General features: G+C 40.4%; 1 protein-coding gene across 1 annotated transcript in view; it reads right to left on the bottom strand.

The window, feature by feature from the left end:
* LOC102194257 (immunoglobulin superfamily member 22) overlaps positions 1–6,027 on the bottom strand; it is a 9,764-nt gene extending 3,737 nt beyond the window's left edge. Inside the window, 14 exon segments of the mRNA XM_013912010.1 lie at positions 621–897; positions 1,644–1,737; positions 1,986–2,074; positions 2,403–2,466; positions 2,469–2,571; positions 2,668–2,765; positions 3,004–3,089; positions 3,092–3,170; positions 3,296–3,353; positions 3,431–3,479; positions 3,589–3,688; positions 4,648–4,784; positions 5,441–5,575; positions 5,934–6,027. Coding sequence (XP_013767464.1) covers positions 621–897; positions 1,644–1,737; positions 1,986–2,074; positions 2,403–2,466; positions 2,469–2,571; positions 2,668–2,765; positions 3,004–3,089; positions 3,092–3,170; positions 3,296–3,353; positions 3,431–3,479; positions 3,589–3,688; positions 4,648–4,784; positions 5,441–5,575; positions 5,934–6,027 — 1,463 coding nt within the window.
* Between the last annotated feature and the right edge of the window lie 9,862 nt (positions 6,028–15,889).

Genomic DNA, 15,889 nt, shown 5'->3' with positions numbered 1-15,889 from the left:
GAAACATCCATTTTACTCTCTAAAATATGCTAGTAGTATTTTACATCCAAAATGATCCATCTTATTGTCAGAAGCTGAAAGGTGGAAGTCACGAGCATGACTATTGTAAAACACACTTACAGAACTTGAGCGCAGTAAGCAATTTGTGAACATGGTGGAGTCTGCTCAGATAAAAATTCTGCAGGGGTAACAGCCTGAAAGAGGAGGAAGGATGTGTGGGAGTGCAACAAGGGAGAGACAAAAGAATATGGGAAGTTACACAAGAGTGAAGAAGATAGATCGCCATATTCGCAAGTCTTTCTACTGCAGTGTTGCAAGGGAGAGCACCGGGTGCTTGCCTGATAGGAATCTGTGGCTAACAGTTTAACAGTTGGAGCACTTACTCTCACCACTACTCTGTGGCTGTGCAGTACTATAATAATACACACAATAGGCCTGTGTTTTGTTTCCACAAAGCATCTTTTTTGGCACTGACACTCTGTTTTGTTCTGAACAGCACTGTGCTATTTTTCTATTTCTCTGTTGCTGTAACTGCAGTTTGCTGCATTGTTTGATCAGTGGAGGAACACATGCACTTTCACCTTATAGTCCAAGAAAATTTAAGGGTTATTTTTCTCTACAGAGCAGAATTCTTCCCAGCCACAGTGACTTTAGCAGACTTGACATATTCGTGTGCATCGTTGTCCTGAGTGCAGACAACAGAGTACTCTCCCTCATCAGCCATCTGACACTCTTCTATAATAACCTCTGCCCTTTTCCCCTCATGCATGAAGATGTAGCGCCCGCTTGCTGTGATATCACACCCATCCTTCAGCCAGTGAATGTGCACGTCCTTGGAGCTCATCTCACACTCCAGGCGGGCTGTGCTTCTCTCATGCACACAGACATTCTGGTAAACTTGATGGGAATGCCTATATAGAATTAAAACAGAGGAAGGATGAAAATAAGAGAGGCACTTTAGCGCTAATATGGACTTTATTAGCATACTACACTTACAAAGTTTTAGTAATTTTAGAAGTAGAAGCATAGACACTGATGATTACAAGGTGAAAGTATGAACAGAATTTAAATGCTCTTGCACTTATTAGGCTTGTTCTTTATATTCAGCCCCAGAAAAAAAAAAAAAAAGATAGAGCGTACTCATATTCATGAATAACTATAATTAACACAACTTCAATTGCTATGCTTCTCTTGGTGCAAACCCAGAGGACAGCCACGTGTCCTTGTAAAGATATTTACATGCCCCAACTTGCACCTTGGGCAAGTAAATGTCTTGTTAGGCAGAGCTGTAATTAATGAGCTTGTTGTGAGCAGGGATTTGGTTGGATTACTTTCAACTGAGCACTAGGAGGGAGGATTTATTGCACTCCCCATACATCTTCATTTGAAAAACAGGGAAGATGATGTTGTTTTGCATAGCTACGAAGGAGCGAAGCTTCTAATCTCAGGGGAGGAAAACAAGGCAGTGGCAGCTCATATCTCAACTGTGAAGGTTTGTTTCCCTAGAAATATTAGCTCCAACAAGACAGCTCTGTTGGGAAAAACAAAACAACAAAAACAAGACAAACTAGTTTTTTTTTTGTGTTGGCAAATAAAAAGCAGCAAGGTGGCAGTGAGGTCTCCAGTGCTGATTGTTTAGTTTCCAGTGTCAGTGGCTTTCATATCCTTAATCTTTAAGGTGTAGGTCAGACCATCCTCATACAGAGAGACATCAGACTTTTCATCTCTTTCCCTCCCCTTTTCCTTTACCTGCAAAAACAAAAAACACTTCTGGGAAAACTATTTCCACATTATGTTCCAGTGTTTTATATTTCCTCAAACAATGGCAGTATACTGTATCTGTGGGTTCCTTTTATTGGAGTAACTTAGATGTTAAGAAATTCTTTAAAAAGCATTTTCAGTCTCATCCTATATGCGATATCATATGATAGTGTAAAAGTGTAATTAAATCCTATGATTCTCTTCCTGAACTACACACTAGCTACACTAACCTTCCAGATTAGGGGTCGATCTGTTTTCTTGGAAAGATGGACCTCGAACACAGCAGTCTGTCGCTCATTTACTCTTTTTTTGGCTTGAAGTCAAACACGACTTTAAGCAGTTCATTTGAATGAGATAAAGCAGAAGACAAGAAGGGTTTTTATTGATCAGTCAAGTAAACATATCCAAGGATTCCAAGCCAATGACATGTGGGTTTTCGAGTAATATGAACTAAGTGAGAAAGTCTGATCTCTGGGTCAAATAAATACTGACACTGAATGGAGGGGATAAAATATGACATGGTGTTAAGTAATGACAAATGTAAAGAAAGCATGTAAAAAGGAGTATGTAAATGGGGACAGTAAATACAATAAAATCTGTATTATGAGCAGTGAGAAGGAGTCCCGAGTTCCACTCTGCACATGCCGAAAGTCTCTTGTCTCCAACCTGCAGAGTGTAGGTGCCCATGTCACTCAGGTGCACGCAATAGAAATGCATAGCATGTGCTTAGTTCCCATCAGTTTCACTTCATATTTCCCATGAGAGTACTGGACCCACTGCAGCTCTGCGCCCTGAATTGCAAGCACAACGCTGAGATGAGGGGAGAAATCGCAAGTGGTTTATGTCATGGTAACATTCATAAATAAGAAGACTTTGACACTGAACCAGAAAACTGATGTGCTTTACCAAAAACCACTGATCCTGATGTTTGGATCCTTCAGTTCCAAGAACACGATGTCAACTTTGGCAGTGATGTCTTCCAGGGGCTTCAAGACACGCACCATCTTGTAAAACATATCAAATGTAGAAATACTTAAATAATGACATTTTGAATTATTTCCCATCTTCACATCAGCTGACTTTTGCTTTACTAACTTAACTTTGTCGCCAAGTTGTGTAAACTTTTCTCAGTTCTCCCTTGCTCTATTTTAAGCTGTTTTTTAAAAAATATCATATCCCAAACCTGTTCATCTTTATTTGATCCTGTGTCATGTGTGCAAGCTCTCTGCAGCACAGGTCTACCTCCACCTCCACTTTCTTCTTCATCTCCTTGAACTTCTTGAGAATGCCTCTGATGTTGCTGAAGCCATACTTGGCACAGATCCCCCCCAGTCCTTCTTGTCAGCTCCAGCCAGGATCTTTAACATCTCCTCCTCTGTAGGTGGCTTCTTCTTCTCTTCTCCATACCTCTGCAAAAGAAGAAATATCTTACACAGGAAGCAGTTGTACAGGTATATACTATGCTTGTTTGCATGCATGACATAGAATAGGAATATGTGCGATAGTAGCTGAAAAGAATCTTCCTCAGTCCCACCAGCAACTCTTTAGATCTTGTCCTGTGGGTATTTCTGGATACATGCAAAAACATATATCTGGCAATTGATCAGAGAGTGCTCCATCACACCTTGACAGGTTCTAGGAGTGTCACAGCTAGTATTAGACAACATGCGTGTTCCCCTGCTGCTTCTCCAGCATCTTTTTGAAGTCCATTGATGGTTCTGGAAACAAAGAGAAAGCAACTTTCACCTGTGGCACTAGGAGAAAACTGGAGGCAAACTGTGCTGATGGCTTCCAAACAACCCATGCTGTACGATATGGCTGGCTTACTTTCTGTAACACTGAGTGATATGGAGAAGGCAGCATCTCTGTGCTTGTTGGAGGCAGTGCACTTGTAGACATCGGCATCCTCCAAGGTCAGATTTTTGATCTAATTTGGAGAGAAGGTATTAGACATTAGGTAAATGACTAATGAAGGAAAAAGCAACGTGTCTAGTTACAGTGAGACGTTTCAAACTGTCACACTGTCATTCAGGTCATTTTTATCCCACTGCAGTACTCATTTTAAGCAGTAGAAGGCAGTGGCATGATAGGAATAACTCCTCAACACACAGTATTGGAACTTAACAGTCATCCCTTACCAGAGAAACAGATGGCAAGGGGAGATGCATATGTCAGCACCCACAAGTTAATTGCTTTATAATAGCTATTTAAGCTTCAGTTAAGCTCCCCGGCTGGTACAGAGAAAGCACTAAATCCACTGTGGAGTGGTTATAGATAAAAGGTTCAGTGAGAGTTTTTTCCCCCCGTCCTATCTACTTTTCCTCATGATGCATGGTGTGTCATCTCACTTGACAGCACCAAAACGGGGAGCTGTTCAGCTTAATGATAGGCTGTACAGAGATACCACGCCCAGAAAGAGTATTTCACCTTTTAAAGCAACACATTTTTACTAGATACCCTAAACCCTGAATTCACACTTCCAGATAATGATGCTGAAATCACAGTCTTAACTTAAAAAAAATAATGGCATGATTTATTTGTCAATAGAGTAACATTCTTCTCTGCGATCTTCCTCTTTTCCTCCTGCCTGGTAACATCCTGGTCAAATATATCACAATCCCTCCTCCGCTCATGTCCAAACCATCTCAGACACACTTCTCTAACTTTGTCTCCAAACCATTCAGCCTGAGCTGAACCTCTGATGTATTCATTTCTAATCTTGTCCATCCTAGTCACTCTTAATGAAAATCTTAACATCTTTACCTCTGCGACCTCCAGATCTGCCTCCGGTCCGTTTTTCATACATCATGGCAGGTCTAACTAGTATTTTGTAGATCAAATTTCAATTAGGCCAAGGATAAGTCATGTAGTTTTACAGTGTCAAACCTTCAGTATATGCTGTTTGTCGATGTTGTCATGGGAAGATTTTGTTGCCACAGACAGTGGGAACCCACTAGCTCGCTCCCAGCTCACACTGGGCTGTGGATTCCCAGTCACATTTGCCTTGAATGCAGCATTGTCACCTATGAATGACAAAAAGACAGATCAGGTTAAGATTTATATTTTGCTATAACAGTTGCCATAACATTAAATGATTTAGGATCATCATTTTTTGCTTTCCTTTTGAGACAAGTAGCTGTAGGGTCATTCCATGACTGATAATAGCCTGGCTACTCTGCAGTATTCTGCATATTGTGATGGGCGAGCTTCTGCAGCTCTCTTAATCTATAATTTACAGGTAGAGGTAGAGTGAATCAGATTAAAACACGTAGATTTTATGCTAAAAAAGGCACTAGTATTCAGCATAAGCAGCAAATGCTTTTTCAATAGAGGTGATGAGAACTATAAAGTCTTTATCACAGTATTTCTGTCCTTGGTGAGGTCTTTGTTAGGACTTTTATCAGATGCAGCCCACAGTACCTTCGCTCAGTAAGAAAAAATGTTTACCTAAAGTTTTCACATCACATGAAACTTTTGTTTCCCAGTAGAGTTTTGTTTGTGTCATCCAGTGTTTCCAGGCAAATCATGGGCAAGTGTCTAAATTTGGCTGCTGCACGCTTTTCTTATAGTCTCAAGGGCACTTGTTTGCAATATAATGTGAGGAGAGATTCTGCAAGATGCAAAGGGCATTTTGTAAAATTTCAAGCTGCTGTGGAATGAAAAGAATGGTTCACCTCACCCTCTTGGGGAGTGATGGGGCGTAGCTTCACTTCAAAATCTGGGACAGACTCTCCCTCTGGGATTTGGGGGGATTTTTGTACCTGGTTGAAGGACTCCACCACAGCGGAGGTCTTACATTGAACCCCAGAGTGCTCTAAAGGTGAGTCAAGTACATCCACAGTAAGACTATCAGAATATTGTACAAACAGGCAACCTAAGTGCACAATTGTTTCTTTTTCCTTTTTTTAGAAAGGAGAAGAGAAAAAAGAACTGAGGCCTGACTAAGTGCTGAGAAGTCTGCAGTAGGTAATAAACTTTATTTTTGCGCTCTACATTAGGGGATTTGACATGGTTGTTGAAGCTAATCATTGATGTTAGTTAATTATGCTGCTTTTGCTTATAGCAAAGACAGCTCTTTTAGATAGTCCTTCCTTGCCTGTCTCATAATACCAAAGATTTAGCGCTAAGAATGCCAGAATGAAGGAGGATCTCCTTGCATGCAAGATCCCTACCCTCTGCGCTCCTTGCCAAGCCCTGAGCCACCTTAGGATACTTGGTGGAGCTCATGGAGGAGGTGAAGGTGGACGAGCTGCAGGAAGAGTTCATCTGCCTCTCTCACATGTGCTGTTCTGTGTGCTCTGCTTTGACCCCGGAGGTCTGGAGGAGCTCTGATAGTATGATGATAGTGATGTAAAGGTGAGGTGAACTGCACCTGGCTTTGAGTAGACACCAATAGAGATGTGAAAGTATAGTTTTGCAAATGGCAGATATTGGGCTCCCACTTCCGTGGGGTTAGGTGCAACATCATTTAACTCTAGTGGATAAGAGGGGACAAAGGCACATCCTTTCCAACTGATACAGTGATACAGCTAATATCCTATATTGTGACTTAATAGGACAAGCGGAAGAACCGCTAGCCCTGTGCTCATGCTTATATACCTGAATGTGTTTAGGTCTATATAAAAGTGTGCCGGTTGCATTTAACACACTCTTCCTGTGGTGATTGGGTGTGTGTTCCCAAAAGCATGCAAGATTGTAACTCACTTCCCTTCCTCTGCTCATTCCCTGTCCTTTTCTTGCTTTGTCATCCCCCTTTCAGCAGCGACTACAATAGGCCTTTGCCTTTTCCAGTCTCACACCAAGATCCAATTAAAAGGTAATCCACACACCTGCTGTGTGAGATAAAGCATTGTGTTTGTATCACTGATGAACTGTGCTCCTTCTTTCTTACTTTGAATTTGGATTTCTCCCTCATGCCCAGCCCTAATTTCTTTTCACATGTGTAGCTGTGTATTTACTTCTTTGTGTGGACATAATGAATACACACTATGAGAAGCTGAAGGAACAATACTGGATATATAAAACCTCCGTGAAAGTATGAGCAAATGTCAAGCTCCGTATACTGTTACCTACTAGATAGGATTTTTTTTAACAAAAGAAAAGAACCGAACATGCATTTCACTACACGTGAGCATGTTTACATATGAGCTAGTGTACAAATCCAACCTTTTTTCCTCACCCTGGGGTTTTGCATGTAAATTTGACTTTAAAAGCCAATGAAATGAGCAATTAACCTCAACATGAGTGATAAAAAATGTAAATCCAAGAAGTTTATGTAAGTTTTGCCTCCTGCAGCAAATAACTACACATTGAGAGCTAATTAGCGCTGTAAGCTTTGATACCTGCCATAGAGAGTCGTTTTTAAGCAGCCCCAGCAAACTCTTTGATGGTATAACTCTACAGTCTAACCGAGTAGCGAGTGACTGCAAGCTACAAAGTGCTGAACAGGTTGCTGTCTCACTGCAAGTGGAACACAAGAACGTATTTTCTCCCTGCCTACTTCTCTGCCTCTTTGTTCAGTGTCCTTGATCTCTCTCTCTCTCTCAGCAGCCAGCATAGCAAATTGCAAAAGGATTTTTATTCCCCCCTTGGCTCGATTATTTCAGAAAAAAAACAAGACACACAGCCAACCAAACTTACTTGTTAAAAAGCTTTTAGTTTTTCATAGATTTAGTCTGTGCCCAAGGTTTCTGGTTATACTGCTTCCAGCCCAAATGTCTCCTCTTATGATGTTCTTAATCCACACAATGCTCCACGCTCTGTGGGATCCTGCCAGTTTGGTCTCCACATTTTTCTCGAGTCTTTTTTGGTGAATGAGCCATGATAGGGCACTCAGCTTGAACCCCTGCTGTGTCCTGTCTCTGGACAAATAAGGCTGTGATCTGTTCTGGGTTATGATTGCTGAGGCTACACTCAGCTGGGCCATAATGCTAATATTTCCCACAGGTCACTTTGTTTGATGGTACTCTGTGGGCTATTGCAGGCATTAATGTTCTCCAAAGAGCTTGTGCTGACAGAGAGTTTCTAGCAGCCTCCATTTCTGATGAACATTTTCCTTTCTGCTTGGGTGTCAAAGGTCTCAGTATATCATTACAAGTGGAAAATGTATGTATATCTAGCAATGATACATCCATTAACCAATACATTATCATCCTCTGCTCTCAGACCTTGCGTGTCCTTGTGTGCTCTTCAGGATGTTAAAAAGCTTGGTTATACCATGTGCCGAGAGCTGCAGTGTGTCTATCACTCCAACACAGGATAAACGGCTAAACTATAGACTGTAATAATATAATACAATATAAAATAATATAATGAAGAGAAATGGTACAGCACCCCCATCCCCCCTTCTTTTTTCCAACTGGGGCAATGCCTGCGGCATTTAACAGAGGAAAAAGAAGAAGTCTGTATGAATTCCACTGAGGTCACACCCTTGATGTTTTTCTGCAAATTTGCAAAAAGACAGAAAATCACACTTTACAGTTTTCAAGAAGATAACGTATGGGTAAAAAAATTTATTTGTCGATTCCAGTATGGCAGATAAGGAAAACTACTGATAGAAATAATAATATCTGAACACATCATTACATTAATAAAAACTTTAAAATGTCATATGCATGTTTTTTCTTTTTTCCCTTTATTTTTACTTTTTCCTCTTCATTGTATGTCCTGTTCTTCTCTGTCTAGTTCCTAAAAAACAGATACTGAGCAAAGGCCCATTTACAGCTCATTGATTTTACCAGGTACCACTTTTGTCTTCAGAACGAAATCATTCTTTGCAGCATAGATTCAAAAAGTTGCTAAAATTTTAGTCTATAACGAGATGCTAGCACCTCACAGTTGATGCAGATTTTTCTGTTTCACATCAATGATGCAAACTGTCCCTTTCAACCAAATCCCAAACATGCTCTATTGAACTGAGATGTGGTTACTGTGGAGGCCATCTGAGTAAAGCGAACTTACTGTCATGCTCAGAGAAGCAGTTTGAGTTTGATTTGATTTTTGTGGAATGGTGCGTTCAGAGACAGAGACCAGTCAGTCACTTGAAAGTTTCTCTTTTTGGAGGAGTTAAAGTTCAGCAGGTCATCTTGATCATGTCTACATCGCTAAATGCATTTAGTTGCTACCATATAATTAGCTATTGTGGATACACTGTGTTTTTGGGACATTTTTTACATTTTCATGCTAATTCTGCTATTGCTATAAAGGATCTGAAAAAAAAAATCACTGCTGATGATTACTTAATTAAAAAGTAGTTTAGAAAGTAGCACATGAAAAAGTGAGGGGATTGCACAATGAGATGAGAGTAACTCAAACGAGAAAAAAAAAGCAAATGTTATGTAAATATTGCTACAAAAGTTAAAGAAAGTTGGAAGAAAATTAGAAGTCCAGAAAGCAGTGGGAGTCTGGAGAGTCTAACAGAGACGAGAATATTTAAATATCCAAACCAGTCCAAAAGGCAGCAGGTGGGCACAGATAGCGTTGGTGCAGTGTGAGTTCAGGGTAAAAAAGAACTCGTCTGTTATGAAAACAGAAGCGCTTTAAAGGAGCACTGGTGGGAAGGCATTGGTGAAAAAACAGAGCGATTTCAGCTAAATGATCCAGTCTTGATGAAGATGAGATGATGAGATGATTCTGATGACTGAAAGATGATGACTAAGTTAACTGAGAAAATGTTCTTTAGTTGCAGTCCTACTCATATTGGCTGAAAGTTGAAGAGTGAGTTTAAAAAAAAACAAGAATGGTGGTATGAGAAATAAGGTGAGAAAGTTTGCTGTCGAGATGATCTTACTTGTGTAAAACTGGCGGCCTCCTCCTGCTCATCTGTTTCAGTGATCTTTTATTATTGAATGGATTTGCATTGATTGCTCTACACAACAAGACCTTGATTTCACATCTATATTGATTCTACACTACATCCGTACCTATGGCCAGTTTAGATTCTGTAATTAAACTATGAAAGGTAGTTGGAGGAAACCACATAGGTGCAGGGAGAGCATGTAAACTCAGTAAACTCCACACAGAAAGACGCCAGCTAACGAGGGGATTTGAACTCAGATCACCTCTGCTGTGAGACAACAGTAACAACCATGGCACCATGTAGTGGTCATGCATCAGTGCATCAATTCATCCACCCAGTTTTGCATTCCTAGTGATGCCCCCCACCCCCCAACTTCTTTTTTGCTTAATTTATCAGAAGCACAAGATCCTTAAAGTCCACCTGATTTTCGTTGGATTCCCTCTAAGGATGCTCAGTGCTTTTTATCCTGCCTGGCTAATTTCTTTTTTTCGTCCTATGTTTTTGCTTTTTGAAGGCATCTCCCTTTTGTTTTCACTTCCTTTGCCTCTTATGAAATAAATCCAGGGAGGTGGACTGGTCTGAGTGGTCGGCAGAGTAGATCTTCCTCTCATCTCTAGAGACGGGGCCCGCTGAGACCTCAGACATCTGCTTCACTGATGATAGTTACTGACTTCAATTTTCTGAGAATGAATCTTTAGAGATTTTGTCTTCCTGCTAGATAGGAAAAAAACAGTAAAAAGTGCTTCTTGTAAAACTGCTAAAAACAAAACATGACCTCAGGAAGAACACACTGAGAATATGAGACCATTCTTATTTAATTGTAAAATTTAATATTGTTGCAAGACCAACACTTTAGATTTCTTATGTTATGACTAAACTAAATAAGCTACAGATAATCATTTATGTCCAAAATATATTCTTTTTTTTACATTTCTGAGGAAGGTATAAACTCAAGCCACTTTCAAACTTATGACAGTTCTTCCTCTCTAACTGGCAGATGATCAGTGTGTCGAGGTTTGCAGAAATAGCACCCAAACACAGGACTCACAGACAGGCAAGAACAAACTAAAACCAACCTTTATTTGGCAGGAAACCAAATTACATAACACAAAGTCTGCAAATAGAAGCATAAACCACACTGTGGCTGAAGAGGAAACTGAAACTACATGTACACGAGATGTAATTTAGGATCACAAACCATAATCCCCTGGAAACACCTGGAGTAAAAAGACACAGCTGAAGTTTACTTAGAAAATGACAGGAAGGAAGTAAAAATAGACACGAGACACAAAAGACCAGCAGATATCAAAATAAAACAGGAAGTAAGACACAATTAAACAAGGGAATCACTAACTGAAAGGAAACTAACTGAAAACAAACTCCACAAAATCTTCAGTAACCAAAAACTAACAAGAACTGAAGACTCAACATACAAAGCAATATAGAGATCAACTTAATATAGATCAACTTTGGGTGCTAACAAAGAATAAAGAACTCATGAAGAACACAAACACAGATGGTCAAACGACCTTTGAGCTCACAAAAAACTAAAACAACCGGGTCAGAGACCAAGGGACCATGACATGTTGGACGGAGACATCTGGATGCACCTTTGAAGAGCTGTGTTTGTTTTGTTTACTGACTCATGCAAGAAAATGACAGGAGTCAAAAATAAAGCACAAACTATAAATGGATTAGTTTTACAAGAAGACTACCACACAGACACTTCATAACCTGCCAGAATGTGACAGATGCTGGAATTAGAGTTGCATTTAAAAAGATATATACAAATGAATAAAACTATAGCTATGTTGAGCATGTAGACTCACTAGAAAACGTGACACAAACCATTCCCACTTTACAGAGCTATCCTTTTGAACCAGGCTTGAACACAAATTTTGCTGTAGATTCATGTTTGTTTGTGGCTTTGCAAACGTGTGTTCCCTGTCTATGGCTCCATATCTCTACTGGTGTGTTTATTCAAAGATCATAATAATGCCAGAGAGTATGTTCTTTCAAAACAGAAGTTGTGTCTTGGCAAATGACGCAAGCCTATTTTTACACTCAGCGAAGACGGATGCAATTTCTGCCTTCTGCATCAAGCTTCGTATTTGCGCCCATCTGTGTTAGCTAGTTAACCTTCGGATGCAGTGGAGTTACACTGGTGTGTTTGGCATTAGAATGGGGTGCAGAGCAACAACTAGATCGGCCAAAATTATATTGAAAACTTGCAGAGATATACAGTGATTCACATTTGTGAATGGCACAGTTTGGCTCATGATTGTCTTTCAGGCGAAGTTTGCTGCTTAAAACTCCGACCTGTGAGTTTTAGGAGCAGGGAAACTATGCAGTGTCTGTGCTGAAATTTACTTTAATGATTTTATGCAATGTCAGAAGTTAATGGGTTTTAAACAAGCTCATCCTTGAAGCTTGGTATAATACAGAAATATTTTATTGCAAATTTTGACTGCTTGTCATGGAAATGCTCTTTGAGGTACAGCGGGGAGCACTTAAGTGTGATTGTTTGGTTTTGAGAGAAAGAGATAGAATGAAGGAGAGGCAGACAGAGAGCCCTATTGGCATTATTTCCCTCTAATCCTCTTTGTGCTACACCTGGCTGGCATATTAATGATGGCGAAATGACCTAGATTTCTTTCTAAGCACATTCATACTCAAAAACACAAAAACAGGATGATTCAGTTGGTTGAATTTTATTTTGTGTGATTTTTCTGTCAGCACTGAATTCCTGGAAAGCACCAAGATACACATTCACTCTTGATAAAAGATGGACTCTAAGACTAAGAAAGTCACTCCGGTTTCAGCTGTCGGAGCTTCTTCGGTGACTACATAATGAAAGCAGTTGGTACTTTTAAAAAGAAGCTACGATATTCAGCACATCAAAGATCACATTGATGATGTCCTTTGATATTGCGTGCCCTCTCCTCAGATAAACCGTTCACGACGAAGAGCACTGAAGAATTCACACTTTGATACATTCACCGCTAACGTAACACTGACAGCAGAGCTATTTTTACAGTTTCTGTATTTAGATTCTTCACTTGTTCACATGGGATTGTAGCTTGCTCTTTAATTCACTGCAGCAGTGCTCCACAACTGACAAAAATCTTTGTGGAAAGATAGAGGGTGGACTTGTGTGGGCGTTTAGGTCCATTTAACTTTTTGTAGAAGCAATCAGAGGGAACACTGCTGTTGCCGCTTAATATGGCAACAGCTCTATCTATGTGAAGGCCCCTCTGAGCCGCACATCTCTGGAGACAACTCATTTGGAGACAACGGTATTTGGATGGCTGCAGAAGACAGCTGCAGAGTGCTTGCGTCCATCTTCTGTGCAGCGACTCAATGTAAAAATTAAAGTCGAGTTTTAAAAGTTTTAAATGACAGCTTTTCCATTATTTTGCATTTATATTCTGAGGGCACACATCTGTTTCTGTGCATCTGTTGTAAAGGAAGATTCAATATTTATCAAAATGATATAAATAAGTGAATAATCAAAGCTGAACTGAAATATAGAAAACAAATTTTCACTCAAATATTTTGCTCAAAGGATTTTGATCTCCTGTTTCCTCCTCATCCTTTCACTTGACCTCTCCACATACCCTGTTTCCTCTTTTACTCATCTATAAACATGGAAGAATGTTATTCCCTCCACCTCCCTCTCTGGAAATAAATTCAATAGGACACAGAGGAGCAGAAAGAAATGCCAATCCGCATCTGTTTTGGGGGGGAAGAAGCTGAGGCACAGAGGGCAGCCAGAACTGATCCGGAGGGATGCAGGAGGCAAAACCTGTTAATCCCTGTGACATTTTAGCTTAGACCTCTCATCAAAGCCTGTGGGCTGCTGTGCTGCCCAGGAAAAAACGAAGGTTGGAGGACAACAAGGCGGGGTGTTTGTGAGAGACTGAAGGAGATGAAGGTTGAAGGACGGGTGGACAGACAGGCAGGCCGACAGATGTGCAGAGACAGTCAAAGATAGACAAGCAGATGTTGGGTGAGTGCGAGGAAAGAAATTCCTAAAAAGCTGCAGTTCCTGGTTTAGTAGAATTGCTGATTAAAACTATGGCACCTTGACAAAGAGGCTGGTTTCTCCTCATTTGCTCGTCTGCGTCACGTTTTCTTTGTTCAAGTTGCAAACATCATCATATTCTGAGATAATGCCCTCTGCATACCAAGCTCCTGGTGATGTTGTACCCTGTGGTTCAGTTTTCTCTAACTTCAGTGCTAAATTAGTGCCTCACAGCCTACTGGGCCTTGACTCTTCCCCATGGGCATGGTTTCTGCAATAGCGTACAAAACAGCAGCATACCTACCTCTATCTGTCCCCACCTTGAACATACCCTCTCTGTCCATATCATTGCACTGCACACCAGCTCATCTGCCTCCAGGATTCATGGAGATCCCTGCAGGGTGGGACTGGGTGCCAAATGTTCCTGCAGAAGTAAAATCACTGCAAGTTAAATTCAAAACAGAAATCACAAACGTGAAACCTGACCGACTGCATGTTTCAGATTATTTTAAACCGTTTACTAAGCCAGTCTACACCTTCTTCTTTGTGTTAGTCGTCACTAAATGAAGCTGCATGTGCTGTGTGACAATTTGTTCACTTGTAATATGTGTTAAAAAAGTGAAGGTCCCTTGCTGCTCATTGGATGCTTGCCTGATCTTGGATGAAAAAGAAAGAACGGAAGAACAGACAAACAGGGGATTATAGCACAAAAGAGACCGGTTTTTACTTCAAGCCTCACAAAAATGAGTCAGATGATCAAATGTAATGAAGAATGTCCCTCAGAAGGCCTATGATAATCTCCTGCATCCAAATGGGAAAAGGAAAAAAAGGAAGCACAGGAAACTACTTGATTACATACTTCGGGTGACTTTCAAACCCCGTGTGTGCGCGTGATGAAATACCTTCAATGTTCACTGCAACAGTCCAAGCAAGGTGAACGCTGTGAAGTTTTTGTTTCGGCGTGAATGATGTCTGACTGGGGTCATTCACTCATTTCAATACGGCCCAGGTGAATACCTAAACATTTCATTTACGCTCAGTGTTTGCTCTGAAGATTACATTATTAATCCACAGAGACAGGGGATTATGGTTTGTGATCCAACTGATTCAGAAGGGACAGTCGGGACAAACTAAATTGAGGTCATAATATGATAGGACAGATTTTGTGTCTTTGATCTCTATCTAGATTCATAATGGCATCAGCGTCTTACTATAGCTGCAGCTGTTTGACTGGAACTACATCTTGCTGGGAATAAACAACATGTTTAATGTATTTTGTCATTCAAAAGGGCGACTTGTTCTCTAGAGGTTTATGCGAGGCTCCTTTTATTTCATATATCACATGTGTACACGCCTTGTTCTTTCACACCCACAGATATTGTCACTTAGACATCTTCTGCAGGCTGTGTGGGTGTGAGCAGACCGACAGCTCCCCCAACCCTTTCTTTGATACCACCTGCCAGACTGAGATGGTTTTATACCTTTTTATCATTCCCACCATCCCAGTGCCATGCTAACTCAACATGGTATGTACCGTAGGAAATAATCACTATAGCAGAAGAAGCTACTTTTAGCTGCTGCCTTATTCACAAGGGTTTGCCACAGCAGGTAGCTCCACATATTTGATTTGCCAGATTTTTTTTTTTTACACCCTTTCTGATACAACCCCCAAGGGATTTGTGTCTACTTCCACAGATGAACTGGGGATCTTTTGCTTGATAGGTATATGTGTAACTCACTACACTATAGAGCCACTAAATAATGAACACAGCATTGTGTTTAAGTCTAGCAGTGGATCCAAAAAGACAGCAAGATGCTTCGTTTTCAGTTTGGTTTAGTTTCCAGAAAGAGTTTTGTTATTGCAGTTTAGATTTTCTTTTCATTTATGAGTTATAGTTTTGATTTAATGGATGTTTTCATTTTTATTTGTTTAAAAAAAACCCACAAGAGCAGTATTTAAAAATTTCTGAGGTATTAAAAGACAAAAACATCTTTCTGAAGGCAGCTGAGTCCCAGCCACCAGTACGTATGCACACCAAAGCCTCCTCCTCTGCCAGTTGTGTTGACCAAGCTGACAAAGACCAAAACTATAGAACGGGGGTGTCAAAGGTAAGGCCAGGGTCTAGAATCGGCCCAGCAAAGACTCCAATCTGATCCACTGGAAAGCTGAAAAATGTGAAGGAGGACATAAATATTTGGACGTTTAACATTTTGCGACTTTTCCTGCTGATAAAGATCCCGTAGCCATTCAGGCTAAACCAAAGGAATTAAGTAACAGATAAACAATTAAATGGCAAACATGTTCC

This window comes from Pundamilia nyererei, unplaced genomic scaffold, assembly GCF_000239375.1.
Source record: "Pundamilia nyererei isolate P.nyererei 1_Seehausen unplaced genomic scaffold, PunNye1.0 scaffold00078, whole genome shotgun sequence".
NCBI lineage: Eukaryota > Metazoa > Chordata > Actinopteri > Cichliformes > Cichlidae > Pundamilia > Pundamilia nyererei.
The sequence above is the reverse complement of the archived record's forward strand: the minus strand, read 5'-3'. Positions and strand labels throughout refer to the sequence as shown.